This window comes from Camelina sativa, chromosome 6 (genome assembly GCF_030686135.1).
Source record: "Camelina sativa cultivar CO46 ecotype springtype chromosome 6, ASM3068613v1".
Taxonomy (NCBI): domain Eukaryota; kingdom Viridiplantae; phylum Streptophyta; class Magnoliopsida; order Brassicales; family Brassicaceae; genus Camelina; species Camelina sativa.
Window position 1 is genome coordinate 22,565,338 of NC_141885.1, and position 20,259 is coordinate 22,585,596.

General features: G+C 37.2%; 7 protein-coding genes across 12 annotated transcripts; 6 read left to right on the forward strand and 1 right to left on the reverse strand.

Annotated features, from left to right (window-relative positions):
- Positions 1 to 20: 20 nt before the first annotated feature.
- Positions 21 to 1,424, forward strand: LOC104792328 (ubiquitin-NEDD8-like protein RUB2). The gene is made up of 3 exons (XM_010518458.3): positions 21 to 414; positions 717 to 976; positions 1,190 to 1,424. The coding sequence occupies exons 1-3, from the start codon at positions 322 to 324 to the stop codon at positions 1,299 to 1,301; spliced, it is 465 nt and encodes a 154-aa protein (XP_010516760.2). The 5' UTR covers positions 21 to 321; the 3' UTR covers positions 1,302 to 1,424.
- Positions 1,425 to 1,678: 254 nt separating this feature from the next.
- LOC104792327 (uncharacterized) lies at positions 1,679 to 3,226 on the forward strand. 2 transcript variants are annotated; one of them, XM_010518454.3, is made up of 2 exons: positions 1,679 to 2,616; positions 2,703 to 3,226. In XM_010518454.3, exons 1-2 carry the CDS (start codon positions 1,959 to 1,961, stop codon positions 3,017 to 3,019), a joined length of 975 nt encoding a protein of 324 aa, XP_010516756.1. In that variant the 5' UTR covers positions 1,679 to 1,958; the 3' UTR covers positions 3,020 to 3,226. The 2 variants fall into 2 exon arrangements, with proteins under 2 accessions (XP_010516756.1, XP_087310616.1); XM_087454490.1 differs by having other exon boundaries at positions 1,679 to 2,612.
- A 1,135-nt stretch (positions 3,227 to 4,361) lies between these two features.
- On the forward strand, positions 4,362 to 7,484 carry LOC104792332 (glucomannan 4-beta-mannosyltransferase 7). 4 transcript variants are annotated; one of them, XM_010518462.3, is made up of 9 exons: positions 4,362 to 4,640; positions 5,005 to 5,346; positions 5,460 to 5,558; positions 5,690 to 5,942; positions 6,034 to 6,144; positions 6,227 to 6,363; positions 6,451 to 6,764; positions 6,846 to 7,031; positions 7,118 to 7,484. In XM_010518462.3, exons 1-9 carry the CDS (start codon positions 4,584 to 4,586, stop codon positions 7,284 to 7,286), a joined length of 1,668 nt encoding a protein of 555 aa, XP_010516764.2. In that variant the 5' UTR covers positions 4,362 to 4,583; the 3' UTR covers positions 7,287 to 7,484. The 4 variants fall into 4 exon arrangements, with proteins under 4 accessions (XP_010516764.2, XP_019102477.1, XP_019102475.2 ...); XM_019246932.2 differs by having other exon boundaries at positions 4,366 to 4,640; positions 5,460 to 5,553; positions 5,683 to 5,942; XM_019246931.2 differs by having other exon boundaries at positions 4,448 to 4,640; positions 5,460 to 5,553.
- Positions 7,446 to 9,563, forward strand: LOC104792331 (monooxygenase 2). 2 transcript variants are annotated; one of them, XM_010518460.3, is made up of 6 exons: positions 7,446 to 7,780; positions 7,866 to 8,012; positions 8,157 to 8,222; positions 8,308 to 8,470; positions 8,618 to 8,846; positions 8,925 to 9,563. In XM_010518460.3, the coding sequence occupies exons 1-6, from the start codon at positions 7,581 to 7,583 to the stop codon at positions 9,446 to 9,448; spliced, it is 1,329 nt and encodes a 442-aa protein (XP_010516762.2). In that variant the 5' UTR covers positions 7,446 to 7,580; the 3' UTR covers positions 9,449 to 9,563. The 2 variants fall into 2 exon arrangements, with proteins under 2 accessions (XP_010516762.2, XP_010516763.2); XM_010518461.2 differs by having other exon boundaries at positions 7,473 to 7,780; positions 8,149 to 8,222.
- LOC104792329 (uncharacterized) lies at positions 9,489 to 9,994 on the reverse strand. Its single transcript, XM_010518459.2, has one exon. It carries the CDS (start codon positions 9,975 to 9,977, stop codon positions 9,693 to 9,695), a length of 285 nt encoding a protein of 94 aa, XP_010516761.1. The 5' UTR covers positions 9,978 to 9,994; the 3' UTR covers positions 9,489 to 9,692.
- Positions 9,995 to 11,529: 1,535 nt separating this feature from the next.
- On the forward strand, positions 11,530 to 16,216 carry LOC104699251 (polycomb group protein FERTILIZATION-INDEPENDENT SEED 2-like). The gene is made up of 14 exons (XM_019246397.2): positions 11,530 to 11,662; positions 12,418 to 12,580; positions 12,825 to 12,880; positions 13,129 to 13,199; positions 13,319 to 13,371; positions 13,490 to 13,543; positions 13,642 to 13,707; positions 13,797 to 13,846; positions 13,931 to 15,052; positions 15,144 to 15,192; positions 15,270 to 15,353; positions 15,437 to 15,516; positions 15,619 to 15,708; positions 15,806 to 16,216. The coding sequence occupies exons 2-14, from the start codon at positions 12,431 to 12,433 to the stop codon at positions 15,993 to 15,995; spliced, it is 2,115 nt and encodes a 704-aa protein (XP_019101942.2). The 5' UTR covers positions 11,530 to 11,662; positions 12,418 to 12,430; the 3' UTR covers positions 15,996 to 16,216.
- Positions 16,217 to 17,740: 1,524 nt separating this feature from the next.
- On the forward strand, positions 17,741 to 20,206 carry LOC147942914 (uncharacterized). The gene is made up of 10 exons (XM_087456232.1): positions 17,741 to 18,052; positions 18,267 to 18,332; positions 18,442 to 18,540; positions 18,633 to 18,903; positions 18,969 to 19,119; positions 19,207 to 19,255; positions 19,333 to 19,416; positions 19,503 to 19,579; positions 19,723 to 19,812; positions 19,934 to 20,206. Exons 1-10 carry the CDS (start codon positions 17,741 to 17,743, stop codon positions 20,100 to 20,102), a joined length of 1,368 nt encoding a protein of 455 aa, XP_087312358.1. The 3' UTR covers positions 20,103 to 20,206.
- Positions 20,207 to 20,259: the final 53 nt, after the last annotated feature.

Here is a 20,259-nt window from a genome sequence, read left to right on the forward strand (position 1 = left end):
TATGATCCTAGTTCCTAACTAAGCAAGGTCATTCATTCACTCATTTGTATAATTGAACTTAAACCGAGGATTTAAAAGACTAAACCGAAAAGTGGTTAAATAAATTTTAATAAAACGAAGACATTGGGCTTAATTAAGTCAAAACCGATTATTAAAAAAGGAAGAAGTTGGCGTAGTCTAAACGCTGACCTTCTTTGGCAGTGGGATATATATAAACCCAGGCAGCATCACGCACTAAGAATCCGAGAGAGAAGAAGAAGAGAGCCTAATAAGGAGAAGATTTTAATCAGTCGCCACAAAAAAAAAAGAAAAAAGAAAGAGATGCAGATCTTCGTCAAAACCCTCACCGGCAAAACTATAACCCTAGAGGTCGAGAGCAGCGACACCATCGACAATGTCAAAGCCAAAATCCAGGTTTATTTTTAGGGTTTCTTTATCCCCTCAATCAATCTACTGTTCCTACTTCCTCTTACTCGAATTATGTGTCTTGAGTGTTTGTTCGATTAGCGATCTGATTATATTCTCCGCCTTTCGAAGTTAAAAACCCTTGAAATTTGAGGATTGTTTCGAGTAGTAATCTTGATGTGAATTGTTTTGTTTGATCTTTATTTAGGTCTAGGCTTAGTTTAAAGAGTTTTATAAAAAGTTTTTTGATGAAGCTGAGCTCTGCTTTTTTTGTTTGTTAAATCTTTTGTTTTGGGTTTTGGGTTTTACAGGACAAAGAGGGTATACCACCTGATCAACAAAGGCTGATATTTGCTGGTAAGCAACTCGAAGATGGACGGACCTTAGCTGATTACAACATCCAGAAAGAGTCTACTCTTCATCTTGTCTTGAGGCTCAGGGGTGGAACCATGATCAAGGTCAAGACTCTCACTGGCAAAGAAATCGAGATTGATATCGAACCTACCGACACTATTGATCGCATCAAGGAACGCGTTGAAGAGAAAGAAGGCATCCCTCCTGTTCAACAAAGGTATATAACATTCACTTAAGTCTTTTGTTATACAGCCATGTGCATTCAATTGAATCTGTTCTGGTTATCTAGCTGACTCGATTGCTCAGACCACAACTAGTTACAGTTTAGTATATTGCATACATGTTATACACTTCTTAAGCCATTATACAACTCTGGTCCTCATATCTTACTTAGTTGGATTATATCTTATTGTTGTGGTTATGTTTTCAGGCTCATCTATGCGGGAAAACAGCTTGCTGATGACAAAACGGCCAAAGATTACAACATAGAGGGTGGCTCTGTTCTTCATTTGGTTCTTGCTCTTAGGGGTGGTCTTCTCTGATCTGAATAAATAATGATTCAACAAACATCTTCCCGCTCTCTCTCTATTTTCCTGCTAATGTGGATTTCATGATATAAGAATGGATATTGAAAATTGGAATGTTATGATATGATGTTCTCTTTACTTGCGTTTGGATCATATTGCTTCTATTTTTCACTCTCTACACTTATGCATCACCCGTACGGTGAACCTACTTTGTTATGGTTCTTTGTTAGATTTAACTAAGTCGATTGATTGAGTGTTCGATTTTAAAATTGTTGTCTAAGCTTTCAATTCGTTTACTTGTACCAGTTACTCAGTTTAGATCCTAAGATTCACATGTAGAGTACTCCCATGAGGCCATAACAAACTAGAAACAGGAAACATTTAAATAAGAAAGGTAAATGAGAAAAAGGTGTTGTTATTTGTTAATAAGAAGCATTGCTTCTACTAGTATTATTTTTCTTTTCTCATTCATTATTGCAACCACTGTCTTTTCGAACTTGGTGACAATCTTTAGTACTACAAAACAAAAGATTTTGACCGGTCCTCGCTCTCATCCTTTTCTTCTCCCCCTTTCTCCAACACTTGTTTATTTCTCTTTCTAGTTCTTGAAAATTCAAGATTCAAAGGCACACGTATGGCTACCTCTTGGTAAATCCATAAAAAGGCACACATATGGCTGAACCATCGGGTGGTGGAGCCAGAGAGATGGTTATGAGAGAGTATAGGAAAGGAAACTGGACTGTGAGTGAGACCTTGGTGCTCATAGAAGCCAAGAAGATGGAAGAGGAGAGACGTGTGCGGCGGTCGGAGAAAAAACCGGAAAACAGAAACAAATCTATGGAGCTCCGGTGGAAGTGGATAGAGGAGTATTGTTGGAGAAGAGGATGTCAGAGGAACCAGAACCAGTGCAACGATAAGTGGGACAATCTCATGAGGGGTTACAAGAAGATCAGAGAGTACGAGAGATCAAGAATAGAATCTTCTTTTAACACCGGCTCTTCTTCCTCTCGGCCGGCGTCATACTGGAAGATGGAGAAGAGTGAGAGGAAAGAGAGGAGCTTGCCGAGTAATATGTTGTCTCGTATATACGACGCTTTGGCTGAGCTTGTCGAGAAAAAGACTCTTCCATACGGTAACGGTGGCCAGATCCTAAGAGTGTGCCAAGGATTTGTAGCTCCGATGATGGCTCAGCCGATGCATCAAATCCCGACTACTATTGTGTTATCTCTTCAGTCACCACCGCCGCAACAACCTCTAGTCTTATCACATCCTCCACCGCCTCAACCTCCACCCTTCACATTTCACGCTGAGCCTATACAGCCCACAGTAGGTACCGTTTCGTTTTATCTCTCTTCTTAACTCATAACAATGAAGTAGTACGAGTGAGTATTCAGACTAACAAAAGTGAGTATTCAGACACATCAGCGGCGAAGCGAAGGAGAACAACAACGCCGGGAGAAACGACGACCGCGCAAGGAGAGAGTGAGGATGCGGAGGTTATGGTTGGAGCGGCAATATCGAGAAGCGCGTTGGTGATCGCACAAATGATAAAACAGAGTGAGGAGAGACAAGAGATGAGGCATAAGGAAGTGATGAGGCTGCAAGAGAGAAGACTAAAGATGGAGGAATCGAAAGCTGATATAAACAGACAATGTATGAGTGGTTTGGTGGACGCCATTAATCAACTCGCAACTTCCATTCTTGCTTTGGCTTCTTCTTCGTCTTTGCCATAACAAATCACAATCATCAAGGAGGTCTACCATTAAAATTGTATTGACTAGATGTTTTAGTTAAGTTGATGATTAGTTAGGATGTAGATATGTAAATATATGAATCTTGATTTGTAACTATGGTAGCATTAGCATATAAAGTATAGACCCATCAACTATGCTAGCTTGTCATGGAGTAATTAATGGATCATTTAATCATGCAGTTAAAAAGTTGTCTTTAACGTTGATGATGGAATGTGGAGTTTGGAAGTGTACGCGTTAGTGAGGCTAGTGGTAAAAGGGTGGAGGTAGATTTAAGAGAGAGTGTGGTCAAAGGATTATTATAGTGGTCAAAGAGAGGTCGAAGGGAAAATATTATTATTGGTGGGTGGGTTAAGTGTTTTTTTCATCTCTATTCTTACCTTTTACTGCATATCACATTATCACTACAAAAGCTTCTCTGTGTCACAAGGACCCTGCCCTTATGGGTGGGTAGGGTAGGCTTTCTTTATAATAGAACGTGAATATGAATCGAATATAGTTGTCTCTATTGCTCTTTAACCGTTTTCCATAACCGGAAAACTAAAATGAAGATCACTTATTAAAACCAAAATGCTCACCGTTTTCTGCATTTAGATATCGATGTATTAATTCTACTTTCTAATGTAAATCTTTTAGGATAATAATTTACGTTATATATTAATCAGAAAGACGAATGTAAAAAACAATTTCATTGATCTCAATATGAATTATGAAAAAATATATAACTCACTAAATGTAAAACAATCTCTTTTCATTTTTAGTCTGACCACTAAACTCCTAATTAACTAAAAGGTTTACTAGTCTAGTTAGCTCTTTGCGAAGATCACAATTCTGAGTGCTCTAAACGATATTTCTTTCATCACAGGATTGTTTCTCAATGAACTTTCATTTCACTTAATTTTTTACTATTCTTTTGTAATTAACAATTTTCTCTTTTCAGAGAAAAAAAAAAATTAATGGTTTGGATCTCTGACACTCATGAATACAAAGGTTTCGAATCAAAAAATTATCTTCCATAGATATAGTTTTCTCAAAGGATTGGTATGTGTATCTGACATATAGATCAGATACCATATAAACTATTATTAACATAGTTTTGAGAATGTTTTTTTAATAAGTTTACAAAAACAAAATAGTAAAGATGTGTATTTATTAAAAAGCTTGTCATTTATGTAAAAGAGTGTAAATGTCGTGTCTACAGTTTTCCAACGTGGTTCGCGTTAAGTAGTTATCAGTTTTTTTGGCCATTAACCATAATGTTGATGGATAGCCAACGAATATTTTGTAACAAATAATTTAAAGAGATGAAGAAGAAAACAAAAGAATTTGAGAATAATTCATACAATAAAAAACAAAAAAAAAAAATGACAACGAAGAGCTTATTAGCAGCTTAGCCCCACTTGGCCTATTGAGAAATATCCAGTTGGACTCTTCGAAAGAGAAACGACGAGAGAGCTTTTATCGACCACGAAGCAGAAGACTATTCGTGGAAGAGACTGACTCACTTGTGGTTGTGGAGAGAGAGAGAGAGAGATCATATTCCCCAATGTCTCTTCACCGTCTCCTTCCTCACGACACGTTCTCCTCCTCTCTTGGCTCACTGGTTCGTTCGTTCCCCCTCATTGACGAATGTTGCATTTTGCTTGTTACCTACGACTGCTTTTGATTCTCTCTTTTTTTGTTATTACCATTTTTTTAATCTGGGTTTCTTGCTATTGACTTCAATTTGGACTTTTCTTTACAAAAGGATTGATTTTTATCTTTGGGTTACTGTTGATTTTGACTAATTTGTGGTAAACACCATTTCGTCTCTCTTGTTTCTTGCTTACTACATTGCTTTAGATCTGATCTAATCCATCTTGTTCTAAATACCTAATCTTTTATCTGGTTACTTCTCCTAGATTTGCGGATTCAATAATTTTTGTTTTGTTTGTTTTAATCGTCTTCTCTTTTACCTCTCATTGAAGTCTCAAGTTGGAAGTTCTAAAGCATCCGTGGCATTATTCAATGCCGTCAAATCTTTTCCTACATTTGGAGATATCATTGCTCGAATTGGACTATGGTGGGAGCAAATCAGGGCTGTTGTTGTTGTACCTGTCTTCAAGTTCCTGGTGGCTATATGCTTGATCATGTCTGTTATGCTCTTCGTTGAGGTTATGTACATGGGAATCGTCGTTCTGTATGTCAAGTTGTTCAAGAGAAAACCTGCGAAGATTTACAAATGGGAAGCTATGGAGGATGATGTTGAGTGTGGCAGTGCTACCTACCCTATGGTTCTTGTGCAAATGCCTATGTACAATGAAAAAGAGGTGAAAACAATCTAAAGCAGCAAGCCAGCAACCAGCTGCCAGCAACTATTTTTTTTTCCAGTGATTGGTTTGTGAATCGAACTCATTTGGTGGGATGTTGTTGTGTTTGGTAGGTTTGTGAGCAATCAATTGCAGCTGCTTGCAAAATCTCGTGGCCATCGAATCGTCTTATAATTCAAGTGCTTGATGATTCTACAGATCCAGCCAGTAAGGTCCTTGTAAACCTCTATCGACACTTGTCCTTTTTTCATCTAAGGGTCTGTGTTTTGGCCTTATGATTTTGTGTTCCGATAAAGTAAATTCCTTAACATTTTGGTTATGTGGCAATGATGGAAGGAAACAGGAATTGGTGAAAAAGGAGTGTGAGAGATGGTCTAAAGAAGGCGTCAACATAACGTTTGAGATTAGGGACAACAGGAACGGATACAAAGCTGGTGCTCTGAGAGAAGGAATGAAGCATAGCTATGTGAAGCAGTGCGACTATGTTGCTATCTTTGATGCTGATTTCCAGCCTGATCCTGACTTCCTCCTCCGCACTGTTCCTTTCTTAATTCACAATGCCAAGTTAGCACTTGTACAAGGCCGGTGGGAGTTTGGTAACATTCCTTAAGACACCTTTCTCTTTCTTTTTTTTCTTCACAAATCTATAATTGGTAAATGAGAGTTTGCTTTTGCTAATAATCTCAGTGAACGCGGATCAGTGCATGATGACGAGATTGCAGGAGATGTCTTTAAGTTACCACTTTACAGTAGAGCAGCAAGTTGGATCTTCAACATTTGCTTTCTTTGGGTTCAACGGTATTGATTATGGCATTCTCATTTTGCTTTTCTTTTTCTTCTCAATGAAGCTTCTGTTTTAAATTGTCTGAAACTATTACAGGAACAGCAGGTGTCTGGAGAATCTCAGCGCTGATTGAGTCAGGGGGGTGGAATGACCAGACAACAGTAGAAGACATGGACTTAGCTGTACGAGCTACACTGAGAGGCTGGAAGTTGCTATATATCGATGATCTCAAGGTATAGATAGAAGGATTCCTCTCCTTTGTTGGTTTCTTTGGTTGGACGTTTTAATTTTGAAACATTTTTACAATGCATAATCTGTAGGTAAAAAGTGAGTTGCCTTGCTCCTTCAACGCCTTGCGTAGCCAGCAGCATCGATGGACTTGTGGCCCTGCGAATCTATTCAGGAAAATGGCTGGAAAAATACTAAGAAGCGAAAATGTTTCTCTGTGGAAGAAGTTGTATATGTTGTACAGCTTCTTCTTCATCCGGAAGATCGTGGCTCACGTCCTCACATTCTGCTTCTACTGTGTTATCTTGCCAGCAACTGTTTTGTTCCCAGAAGTCACAGTTCCGAAATGGGCTGCGTTTTATCTTCCTTCTCTGATCACTCTCTTTATCGCAATCGGTAGACTAAGGTGTCCTCTTTTACTCTTTCTATATAACTTATCGTCTTTCCTCTCTCTTGTCACATTATTAATCCTTTATTATGTTAACAGATCAATCCACCTATTGGCATTCTGGGTTCTGTTCGAGAATTCAATGTCCCTGGTTCGAACAAAGGCTCTGGTCATGGGGCTGTTAGAAACAGGAAGAGTACAAGAATGGGTTGTGACGGAGAAATCAGGTGATGCCCTCAAGACGAAGCTGATTCCACAAGTACCTAACGTCAGATTCAGAGAGAGGTACGTAAACAAACATTTCTTTCAAACTGAAGCCTTAACCGAGTCAGAGCGTAAACTGATGGATATTATAATCTTGTTGCAACCAGGGTGCACTTGCTGGAGCTACTGGTTGGAGCTTACCTGTTGTCCTGCGGAATCTACGACATCATCTACGGGAAGAACACACTATATGTATACCTTCTATTTCAGTCATTAGCCTTCTTCGTTGTTGGTTTTGGATATGTTGGCAAATATGTTCCTGCTTCCTCCTCTTAACACAGATAGGAACCAAAGAGTCACTCTCAATATGTTTTAGAAATTTTTTTGTTGATATCATATTGAGAACAAAGCCTATGCCAATATGGACAAAATATGTCACTTGCGTTTTTTTTTGTTGTTGTTGTAAAGAACGAAGCTCAAATGTGACCAATACATATGCCCCTCAAAATATTTGCTTGAGTCGTGGCTTCATAATGACTACAGATTAGAAAGTTTGAAGTCTACACTATTTATGGCTGAGGTTTAATTGAATAAGCATATCCATTTGTCCTCTTCTTGAAACGTCCGGCCATGGCTATGTCCCTTCTGTTTCCGAGCTATCCTCTTCAATCCTTGGGCAGAAGCAACAGATGGTTCCCGGTTGGAACTAGATCAAAACCTATTTGTTTAGCACTGACCAGAGCCCAAACAAGCGATGGTGACCAAGAGGAGAATGTAGTGATCGTCGGCGCCGGGATTGGTGGACTTGCCACCGCCGTTTCTCTTCACCGGTAAGTCCGAATTATAAAAATTGGTTCTTTGAATTTTCTTGAAACTCAAGAGCCACTGAACTGGAGACTTTGTTGACGGGTTTAGGCTAGGAATCGGGTCGGTCGTGCTGGAGCAGGCAGAGTCGCTTCGGACGGGAGGAACATCGCTGACGCTATTCAAGAATGGTTGGCGCGTTCTTGACGCCATCTCTGTTGGGCCTCAACTCCGAACGCAGTTTCTTGAAATCGAAGGGTACAGTTCTTTCTGCCCGTATTGTAGAGATCATAACTATGATTCGGTCTTCTAAATATGTGACAACAGTGATCCAATAAGTGAAATTTGTTCTTGGTTTTACTTTACTTTTACCTGAGTTTGTTGGTATGATCAGCTGAGCAGGATGGTAGTGAAGAAGGAAGATGGAAGTGAGCTTCGTTCTTTCAAATTCAAAGACGAAGATCAAAGGTAACTACTTCAAAACTTGTTGGATAATAAAGCATTTCACTTGATTCATGTCTGTAGAAGTAACCAAAGCATATGTCTTGTATAGCCAAGAAGTTCGGGCAGTGGAGCGGCGGGTACTCTTGGAGACACTTGCAAGCCAGCTTCCTCCACATGCCATTCGGTTTTCCTCAAAACTGGAAAGTATACAAAGCAATGCCAATGGTGACACCCTCCTTCAACTTGGAGATGGAACCCGGTTGCTTGCAAAGGTATTGTTCCATGAGCTCTTCTCTTAAGGCTCCGAGCATAGAATTATGTGTTTATAAAGTAAATCAGACATCACTATGCACTAAGCTATTATGATAACCAGAAGATATGTGCCTTGGCTGATTTGATGATGTATGTTCTTTGAATAGATTGTTATTGGTTGTGATGGTACCCGGTCTAAAGTTGCAACGTGGATGGGGTTTAGTGAGCCGAAATATGTTGGTCATTGTGCTTTCCGTGGCCTCGGGTACTATCCAAATGGACAGCCATTTCAGAAAAGGGTGAATTACATATACGGTAGAGGGCTTCGAGCTGGATATGTACCTGTATCTGCAACAAAAGTATACTGGTTCATTTGTTTCAACAGCCCATCTCTAGGTAGATTTTTACACCATTCCACAAAGATAACTCCCTTCTTTCATTTCCTATATCATTAATCTTGAGACATCCATGCAGGGCCAAAAATTACAGATCCAGCTATCCTAAAGAAACAAGCAAAAGAGATGGTTAGTACCTGGCCTGAAGATCTGCAAAACCTCATCGATCTAACACCTGATGAAACAATCAGCAGAACTCCTCTTGTAGACAGGTGGCTATGGCCTGGAATTGCTCCTCCAGCATCAAAAGGCAGAGTGGTTCTTGTTGGAGATGCTTGGCACCCAATGACTCCAAATCTTGGACAAGGTGCTTGCTGCGCCTTGGAAGATTCAGTTGTTCTAGCTAATAAACTTGCCAGTGCAATGAACGGAGGGAGTGAATCAGTTGAAGCAGCAATGGAATCATACGGGAGTGAAAGATGGTCTCGAGCATTCCCGTTGACAGTACGTGCAAACCTAGTCGGAGCACTCCTGCAATGGGACAATCCTCTAGTGTGTTCCATTAGAAACAATATCGTCATAGCAAAGTTAGTGAAGCTTGGACCAATGCTTGAACACACAAACTTCGAATGTGAACCTCTCTATGATAGTTTAAAAATCTGATCTTGTCTGTATAGTAAGATCTTAAAACCATATGGTTCCATTGGATAGAAGATAAATATATAAAACTATGTGATTTAATGTAAAAGAATAATACAATGTTGTGTAATTGTCTAAACAAGAACAGAGTAAAGCTTGAACAGAGTAATCAAACTCTGTAATCTTCACTGTTTGATCATTGCTACTGCGAACAAAATCAAACCAAAAAAAAGGAAACGTAAATTACAACAGAGACTATACTATAGGGTTAGGTTTCATTAATCGAAATTGGATTAGAAAACAGCCAGAGTATGACGGCGCAGAGGATGAGTACGATTGGAATGAAGTGGATAGCATTCTCGGCGGATCTGAGTCGCGATTTGTTCTTCTTCTTCTTCCCTGGATGAGAGCTTGGATCGTACCTAGGCAGAAGAAGCTGATCGTCATCTGAATCTTCAGCGGTTTGAATTCGTGGCGGTGGAGAAGGTGGCGGTGACGGAGAACTCGCTGAGAGTTGGTCGGAAACTATGGAGGCGCTCGCCGATCGACGCATCTTCTTCTTTTCACACACTTTACGCGCTTCACAAGGAGAAAACTTCTATATATAGAATGAATTTGATTATTGAATTGACATTTTTACCCTTTGAATGTCAAACCTTACGCGTTCTTCCCGGCAAAATCTTACCAATTAATTGTGTTATTTATTTAATTTGGTATATACAGTAAAACCTCTATAAATTAATAATGTTGGGACTAAAACATTTTATTAATTTATAGTGATATTAATTTATCTATAAATTAATAATTATTATTTTATAGTGTAAATTAATAATTATTAATTTATAGATATATTTTTAATTGTTTATTTTTTAAAAAATTATGAATTGGAACAACTATAGCAAAATAAGATTAAACTTTCGGATGTTATAAATTTTATGGTTTAGGAATTGAACTTGTAATATTTAGAAAGCACTATTTACAATAAATTACAAATATTATAGACAAATTGACTTATACACATGAGACACATAAATTCAAATCTATGAATAATAATATCAATTCTCCTATTTTAATAATCTGTCAAATTATCAAATTGTAAATGATGCATATCTAAAAATTAAAACTTTAAATTTAATTATTTGTATGACATGTTATAAAATATTTTAGAGATATCATTATAGGTTGAAAATACAACATTACAATTGTTCTATAGAATTGAGCTTTAGGAGAAACATACACTATTATATCAGTATATATATATATATATATATTTACATAATTATTAATTTATGATATTATTGGGACCATATTTTATAAGGAGATTTCGAAAAAATTATTATCTTATTATCTTATCGAATATTGTTAATTTTTATACTGGCCCGACTTGGGACCAGCAAAATTTATTAATTTATAGTGTTTATTAATTTATAGAGTATTAATTTATAGAGGTTTTACTGTATAATTAAATTTTTTAAAACATAGAAACGTTTTGTAATACAATGTGTTACACACACACACTCTTTTGAAATCTTTACTTGCCAACAAATGGCGGGAACTGGATGACATTTTATAATGGTTGTGGTTGGAGCAAATTCACAATGTTTGAACCTTCTTTACCTCTCCAATTAGTCTTGGTTTCTTGTGTAGAAGTATTATCGCGATTGGCAAGATTGTTTCGACAAGATCAGAAGATATGGATTTCGTTTCAAAGTCATAATGTAGTAAGGTAACACAATATATATTTCCGTTAGTATGTATTTGAAAGATTGTTGATACTATCTTACTACTCATCATTATGCTATTTGGCTCTTTTAGAATTTTCTTGGATTCTTGATTCTTCTCTTGTATAGAATTATCTTCTGGTTTTATATTGAAATTAGAGATATCCTTCCATTTTATGTGATTTTATAAAACCTTTTTTTTTTTTGTAAACCAAATGCTTATATTAAAATGATTAATTTTAAAATGATTATCAAACCGAAGGGAAAAAGTTTACAAACGAAACTATTTTATTGGACTTATATTGGGCCAAATTATTTTCATAATTATGAAGTTTAACAATATTAAGGTCCAATCGTACATTATTTTAGGGTTTTTCGGATATTATTCTATATAAATATGCTATAAAGATTTTGGAGAAAGCATGCCGTCAACATCGAAAGTGAAGCTTCTAGCTACTAAAAGAGAATCTCTCTGATACTAACAAAGCTTCTTCACTCCGCTGTGCGAAACAAAAAAGTAAATCAAAATCTCTCTTTTATAAATTTGTTTTAAGATAGATGAAATCGTTGTAGATATATATTATATTAAATTCGCATCGTTAGATTTAATAGATTATGGTTTATGAACATGAGCAAATATCAGCAAATATGTATCCTCTTGTTTTCTCCTCTCTCTTTTTTTCCTTCATCCATTAATTTTTTTTTGTTTACAAAATTTACGATAAAGTTCAATCCATCTCATTTGATTGTCACTTGTGAAGTTGCATATAAGTTTTATGATAAAGTTCTATCCATCTCAAAATCTTGTTGTGAAGTTGCATATACTTTTGTGATGAAGCGCCACTAATGAGAGAAGAGTTAACATCAAAAGATGAGACTTCTTCGGAATGTGTCTTTTCGTAGTCATATTAATGGACATATATTATGTGTTTGCATATTTACCATTTTTCTATAAGTATTTTCAGCGTCAACCAATTTTTATTTTTTTGGATATATTGCCTGACTCGGAAATTGATTTCAATAATAATAATAAGTATTTTGTGTGATTGCAAAAAAAAAAAAAAAAAATGTATTCTGTGTAGATAAGTGTTTTTTTTTTTTTTTTGAATTTATGAAGTTCTGTAAACCAAAGATGCATGGTTAGATGATATTCTCGATCGGAGTTTCGCCTATGATCTACAACATGTTTCGTTGATTTTTCTGATATTTCTCCTAAATATACTGCGTCGATAACACTCTAATTCAATATTTATGGTCATGGCATGCTCGTAGATTAATCAAGCAGATGGCTAGTACGTCCCAACCGGAGAAGGAAGTGGTAGTGATTTCTTCTGATGACGATGATGATGACAATGGTGATGATGATGCAAATATCATTAAATATATCAAACCTGTCTCAGTATACAAAGAACTTCGAACTCGCTCAAAAAAGAACGTATGCATTCTCTTTTTTAATTTCTTTCTCAAACATTTTTTAATATATATATTTTCTAGCTCATCAGAACAACTCTAATCTCTTGAACTGTGCTATAGCAATTGTTCTTCATTCTTCATGTGCAAATTTTGATTCCTTTTGACTAATTAGAAAATAGTATAATTTACAGGAAATCTATTTTAATTTTGTATTTGTATCCACATTTCCTGTTTTGTTATTAATAAAATTTTCTTTGTTTATGCAGCCATATTTACGTCGAAGGTGTTTGAACTACATAATCAAAGGGAAGAAAAAAAAGAAGTATGAATCTCTTCATTCATTTTAACTTTGTCATTTTTCTATATGCTTTCAGAAGTGATTTTATTTCAAAAAAAAAAGAAGAAAGTTCTCAAAAATACCATTTTTTATGTTTTGTTTTCAAAAATCCTTCATAAACTAGTGGTTGGAACTAAATTATGTTCTGGTGGTATTTTAGCATAGTTCTCTTCTCTTTCTAGTACATGGAGGACTTCTTCTCTGCTCATGCCACACTTGTATATTTTGCTTAGGTCAAATTCAAGAGTGACAATAAGATTCAACTATAGGGATGTGAGAAACAAAAAAACACTAAAAGCTGAAGGTGAATCTCTTTAATTGGTTGTTTCCTTTCAGAATTTGTCGTCTCTTGAGTCTTGATCGTTGTGTTTCATCTGAAAATTTATCATATACTGATGTATACATTTCTGTATCAAAATGCAGTTGTGGAAAAATTCTCTTGCCCATTTTGCTTGATGCCATGTGGAGGCCACGAGGTCGAACACTAACTAATTAGAATGATATCTTTCGTATTCATTCAAATGTTTCAATGGTCATTCTGTTTCAGTCTATAATATATTTGCTAAAATACAAATGTCTTATGTCTGTGCACAGGGCCTGGGACTCCATTTGAAGTCATCACATGACGCCTTTAACTATGACTTTTATGTATGTTTTTGCTTTTAGTGATTTTAGATAATTCATTATTTTATGTGTTTTGTCATGAAATTATAAGTAACAACGAGTACTCTATATACCTATTGTAGCGGGCAGAAGAAGATCATGGCCCGGAAGTTGATGTCTGTTTGAAACCGGAAACATTACAATTTGGGGTTAGTAAGAAACTTGATACATACGCAACATTTCAGATACATTAGTCATAATATTGAACTCACCATGATGTTTCTTTTTTTGGTATCAGGTGCTAAAAAATGATTTGGGAAATCCACAATACAACCCTTTTATGTTTGTGTAAAGTTCCTAACGCCTTACTCTAGTTTTTACCTATGTATAATTCAGTATCATCTCCCTAAAGCAAAACCATAAACTATGCAGCTCAAAACGTCGTAAGGGAAGAAGAGAAAGAGATATGTGGAGGCGACTTAAACCACGCTTTTTGAAGTTGCCTTTAGACGAGTTACCTCGTAGCACAGAAAATGATGAACTTAGTCATGCGAACGAGGATAATGTCTCATCGCCACCAAGAGCTCATTCTCCGGAGAAGACTAGCGACGTTTTAACTACGACTCAACCAGCAATAGCTGAGCCTTCTGCACTTGTGGTGCCTCCTGTTAGTGAGAGAACAGAGTTGTTTGCTGAGTCTTCGGAGAAGACTAGCGACATTTTAACTACGACTCAGCCAGCAATAGCTGAGTCCTCTGAACCTGTGGTGCCTCGTGTTAGTGGGAGAAAGGAGTTAGTTGCTGAGCCTTCTGAACCTGTGGTTCCTCGTGTAAATGGGAGAAAGAAGTTAATTGCTGAGCCTTCTGAACCTGTGGTGCCTCATGTTAGTGGGAGAAAGAAAGTTGCTGAGCCTTCTGAACCTGTGGTGCCTCGTGTTAGTGGGAGAAAGAAGTCAATTGCTGAGCCTTCTGAACCTCTGTTGCCTCGTGTTAGTGGGAGGAAAAAGTCAATTGCTGAGCTTTCTGAACCTGTGGTGCCTCGTGTAAGTGGGAGAAAAAAACCAATTTCTGAGTCTTCTGAACCTCTGTTGCCTCGTGTAAGTGGGAGAAAAAAGTTAATTGCTGAGTGTTCTGAACCTCTGGTGCCTCCGGTTAGTGAAAGAAGAAAGTTATTTGCTGAGTCTTCTTCTGAACTTGTGGTGCCTCCTGTTACTAGGAGAAAAAAACAAGTTGCTGAGTCTTCTTCTGAACCTCTGGCACCTCCTGTTAAAGGGAGAAAGAAACTAGCTGCTGAGTCTTCTGAAACTGTGGTGCCTCCTGTTAAAGGGAGAAAGAAACAAGTTGCTGAGTCTTCTGAACCTGTTAGAGGGAAAAAGAAACTAGTTGCCGAGTCTTCTGAACCTGTGGTGCCTCCTGCAAGTGGGAAAAAAAAATTAGTTGCTGAGTCTTCTGAACCTGTGGTGTCTCCTGTTAGTGGGAGAAAACATTTACCTGCTGAGTCTTCTGAACCTAGTAGGAGAAAAAAGTTATCTGCAGAGCAATCCGAGGATAAAGGGTACGTTATTATGTTCTTGTGATTTATCTGTTCTTATTTTTACATAATCTTCTTCTTACTTTTATTAACCAAGATTCTTACTTGTTTCCAGACATGAGCGTCTTAGGAGTCGGCAGTTCTATCACTCCCACACAATGCAGGTGGTTTGATGTCTTTGATTTACGTAGCAAATGCTGTCTCTTGTTTTATTTCACTAACCAAAGCTGCATTTTTGAAGCCAATGACCTTTGAGGAAGTAATGTCTAATGACGATAGCGATAATGAAACTGATGATAATGTTTTAGATCTTCAAGAACGCCTGGTAATTTTTATTCACTTTCTTGATTTACTGTTCTGAAATATACACCGTAAGCTTTTTTAATGATTTCTTGAAAACATACACAGAGATTTGAACGTGTTACGGGTTTGAGGAGAGAGCAAAACCGATACATGTTTCTTTGGAACATATTTATAAGAAAGCAAAGGTAGCTATTTACCTTCTATCTTACATATATATTACCTCATCATGCCATGCACCTCTCCATGAATTATAGAACAAGATGATAAGAGTGTTTCTTTGGGACCAGGGTGATCGCGGATGCACATATTCCTTGGGCATGTGAAGAGTTTACAAAACTTCACAAGGAAGAGTTGAAACGTTCTCCGTCTTTCGATTGGTAATAATAGTCTTCCATATACCCATCATGTGATCCAAAAATGTGTTGGGAGGATCATTACATTTTGTTTTAACTTTGTTTTGATGCTTGAGCCCAGGTGGTGGAGAGTGTTTAGGATTCGCCTGTGGAATCAAGGCCTTATCTGCGCCAAAACCTTCAACAATTGCACAACTATCATGATCCAAACTACCATGATCCAGAAGAAGCCGGATGAAGCAGGTCCATCCACCTCTCACCAACCTGCTGCTAATTCCAACACAGAACAGTCCATGGAAATTGATGCGTAACAACAGTGACCATATGGAGACATTCAGATCTTTCTTTTATATGTAGTGGTTATCAAGACTGCGATTTCTATCCGGTTTTTATTTCGTTTCTTTTAAAAAACCACATTGTCGTTTAACCCTCTTACTTGTTTGTAAATCTGTGACATTCAGATAAATATGGTTAAACTTGAAATTTAGGATACTTCAGAAGGAGGCTTAATTGGCGTTCTTAATACCCCAAATTTACAAACCCTTGCTTACTTCTATTACCTAACCCTTTTTTTATTTATTTATATACTTTTTTTTTTTTACTGGAGAGAAACAGTGAAAAAGGGCATATTCACTCGCTCGCCAGCAGACTCACCTGCATCATCATCGACGCTTATACCTCCCATGGAAAGATTTTTCCCAGAAAGCTTGTGGTCCTCACGCAAGCCTAGCCATCAAACACCACCACAATCCCAGAACAAACCTGCTTCTTATTTCTCGGGATCAAAGCTGAAGTTGCATCAGTTTGGCAACTCTGAGTATTCAGTTCCTTGACATGGTAGTACTCAATAACGTCGATCTGTTCTATTCTATATGTAACGTCGATCTGTTCTATTATTCTATATGGAACGTCAATCTGGTCTATTCTATATGGAACGAATACAGGATTGATTATTTTATTAATTAAAGGTAATTCCGGCACATGTTAGCAACCCTAGGTTTTTCTTTTATATGTACTGTTCGTAGTCGTTTCTCTTGGTTACCAAAAGAGAGGGCGGCAGGGTTAGACCGAGGTTGGGCTTGTAACTTCATCTTCCTCAAATTGCCTCAAATTGTAATGCGTGGATTTGGGTTTATTATTACCAAAGACCGATCGAGATGTTTAATATTTTTTTTTATTCGTTCTATGGGGTTTTTTTTTATTTTTCTGTGGTTATTTGGGTTTGTCAAATTCGTTACTTAGATGTTTAATCTTCAGAATTGTAATGCGTTGCAGATTTTTCCAGGATCCGAAAATCCGAGAGCGGAAGTTGTCTTTCCTAAGGTAACATTTCTTTGCTGGCTGAGATGAATTATGGCTAGAGATTTTGATATGTGAAGGTTTATGTTTGAGCTAGCGAATTCTTTGTATAAAATGAAATTGTCAATTGTGTGTATTGATTCAGGAAATACTTATGACTTTATCCACTCTATATATGGTGTGAGTCGTGTCTAGTGTGTGTATTGGGATCTATATGAGTAAGGTGTTGGTGTTTTGTGATTAATAAACAAATTGACAAAAGTAGATAAAAACTTGACTCTTTATTTTATTGATAGGATAGATTCTTTGCCCCATGATGGGCTACATTATTTATCTAGATTTAATCCTTCAACATATTTCTTAAAAAAACTTAGAAAGGAAAAAACCAAAAAGTGTGTCTCCTATATTTATCTAACTCTTTCACGTGATGTGCACACATTTCTTGCTATTCTTCTTCTTTGTTTTTTGTTATACAAGTAACAAGCTCTTGTGGTCTCATTTCCTGTTCTAGTAACACAAACTTGCGAGTCATTCTCAAACCTTTCTTCAGTTTGTGATTTCTTCTTTTCTAACATAATCAAAGGACTTGGGTGAGATTCCAACATGAGGTCTTTTCTATATGAATGTTGTCTTTTCTATGTGATGTTTATGTCTTCATAGTTTTGAAGTTAATAGCAAGATGAATATATGGGGACCTATTCTTGCTTGTGACTTCTTTCATTCATATATGTAACTGAAAGTTATCAATTTTTTCAGGATGGCTCAGTTAGGATTGCCAGAACGGCTGTTTAAGACTGGATGTGAACCACAAGGGCTGAAGAAAATAAAGAAAGAAAGAAGAGATGATATCAATGAACCTGTTAGAAAACGACGTAGGGCCAACAAGACAGTTGAAAATTTGGACATTCCAGTTCTTCTTCGTCAGATGGCCACCGAATATGAGGAGGAGGCACTACGGATGTCTGAAGGGTACTTGAGGAGGTTGAAAGAACTTTTTGGAGACCTGAAGGGCGAGATAAAGGACCTGAAGGGCGAGATAAGGAACATGCAACGCAAGGGGATGTATAACGTAAGTGGTGGATGGTCTTTTATATATATATTTCTAGCTCAGAACCACTCCATTCTATTGAACTGTGCTAACAATTGTTTTTCCCTTTTACTAATTAGAAATTTACAGGAAATCTATATTTTGATTTTGTATTTAATGATCCAGATAATTCATTTTCTTATGCGTTTTGTCATGAAATCATAAATAACAAGAATACTCTCTTTACCTATTGTAGCGGGCAGAAGAAGATCATGACCCGGAAGTTGATGTCTGTTTGAAACCGAACACATTACAGTTTGGGGTTAGTAAGAAACTGTTACATACGAATCATTTTCAGGTGGTTCAGATACAAATTTATGTTAGTCATAATATTGAACTTACCATGATGTTTTTTTTTTGTCTGGTATCAGGTGCTAAAAAATGATTTGCAAAATCCCCAGCCGTTGGATTTAGTCGAGTTACCTCGTGGCACAGAAAATGATGAACTTACTCATGTGAACGAGGATATTGTCTCATCGCCACCAAGATTTCACTCTCCCGAGAAGACTAGCGACGTTTTATTAACTACGACTCAACCAGAATAGCTGAGCCTTCTGGACAGGCTGTGGAGCCTCCTGTTAGTGAGAGAATTGCTGAGTCATCGGAGAAGACTAGGGACATTTTAACTACGACTCAACCAGAAATAGCTGAGCCTTCTGCACCTGCGGTGCCTTCTATTAGTGAGAGAACAAAGTTGTTTGCTGAGTCTTTGGAGAAGATTAGCGACATTTTAACTAGGACTCAGCCAGCAATAGCTGACTCTTCTGAACCTGTGGTGCCTCGTGTTAGTGGGAGAAAGAAGTTAATTGCTGAGCCTTCTCAACCTATGGTGCGTCTTTTTATGTGGGAGAAAAAAACTATTTGCTAAGCCTTCTGAACCTGTGTTGCCTCGTGTAAGTGGGAGAAAAAAAACTAATTGCTGAGTCTTCTGAACCTCTGGTGCCTCCTGTTACAGGGAGAAAAAAACTAGCTGCTGAGTCTTCTGAGCCTACGGTGCCTCCTGTTAGTAGGAGAAAAAAGGTATCTGCAGAGCAATCCAAGGATAAAGGGTTATTATGTTCTTGTGATTTGTCTGTTCCTATTTTTACATTATCTTCTTCTTACTTTTATAAACCAAGATTCTTACTTGTTTCCAGACATGAGCGTCTTAGGAGTCGGCAGCTCTATCACTCCCACACATTGCAGGTGATTTGATGTCTTTGATTTATGTAGAAAATGATGTCTCTTGTTTTATTTCACTAACCAAAGCTGCATGTTTGAAGCCAATGACCTTTGAGGAAGTAATGTCTAATGAGGATAGCGAGAATGAAACTGATGATGTTGCTTTAGATCTTCAAGAACGTCTGGTAATATTTACTTTCTTGATTTTCGTTTAAACTGTTACGAATACACACCGAAAGCTCTTTTAATGATTTCATGAAAATATACACAGAGATTACGTTTTGCGGGTTCGAGGAAAGAGCAAAACCGATACATGTTTCTTTGGAACATATTTATAAGAAGGGAAAGGTAGCTGTTTACCTCCTATTTTACATATTACCTCATCATGCCGTACACCTCTCATGAGTCATGACATTTCCACCAGTATTGTTGCAAGTTGCCATATTGTTGGATTGGTTTTAGCTTTGTTAAATGTGCTTCTTTGGGACCAGGGTAATCGCAGACGGACATGTTCCCTTGACATGTGAAGAGTTTACAAAACTTTACAAGGAAGAGATGAAAAGTTCTTCGTCTTTCGATTGGTAATAGTCTTCCATAAACATCAAAACTTATATTTACTCTACTCATCTGATCCTAAAATGTGTTGGAGGATCATCACATTTTGTTCAACTTTGTTTTGATGCTTGAGCGCTTGGTGAGCAGGTGGTGGAGAATGTTTAGGATTCGCCTGTGGAATCAAGGCCTTATCTGCGCCAAAACCTTCAACAATTGCACAACTATCATGCTCCAGAACTCGGACGAAGAAGGACCATCCACCTCTCACCATCCTGCTAATGCCAACACACAACAATCCATGGAAGTTGATGCATAACCAGTTTTATATGTAGTAGTGATAAAGACTGCAATCGCTGTCCGGTTTAATTTCGTTTCTTTTAAATCTACCGTGTCGTTTAATCCTCTTAATTGTTTGTAAATCTGTGACATTCAAATAGATATGGTTTAACTTGAAATTATAAGATACTTGAGAA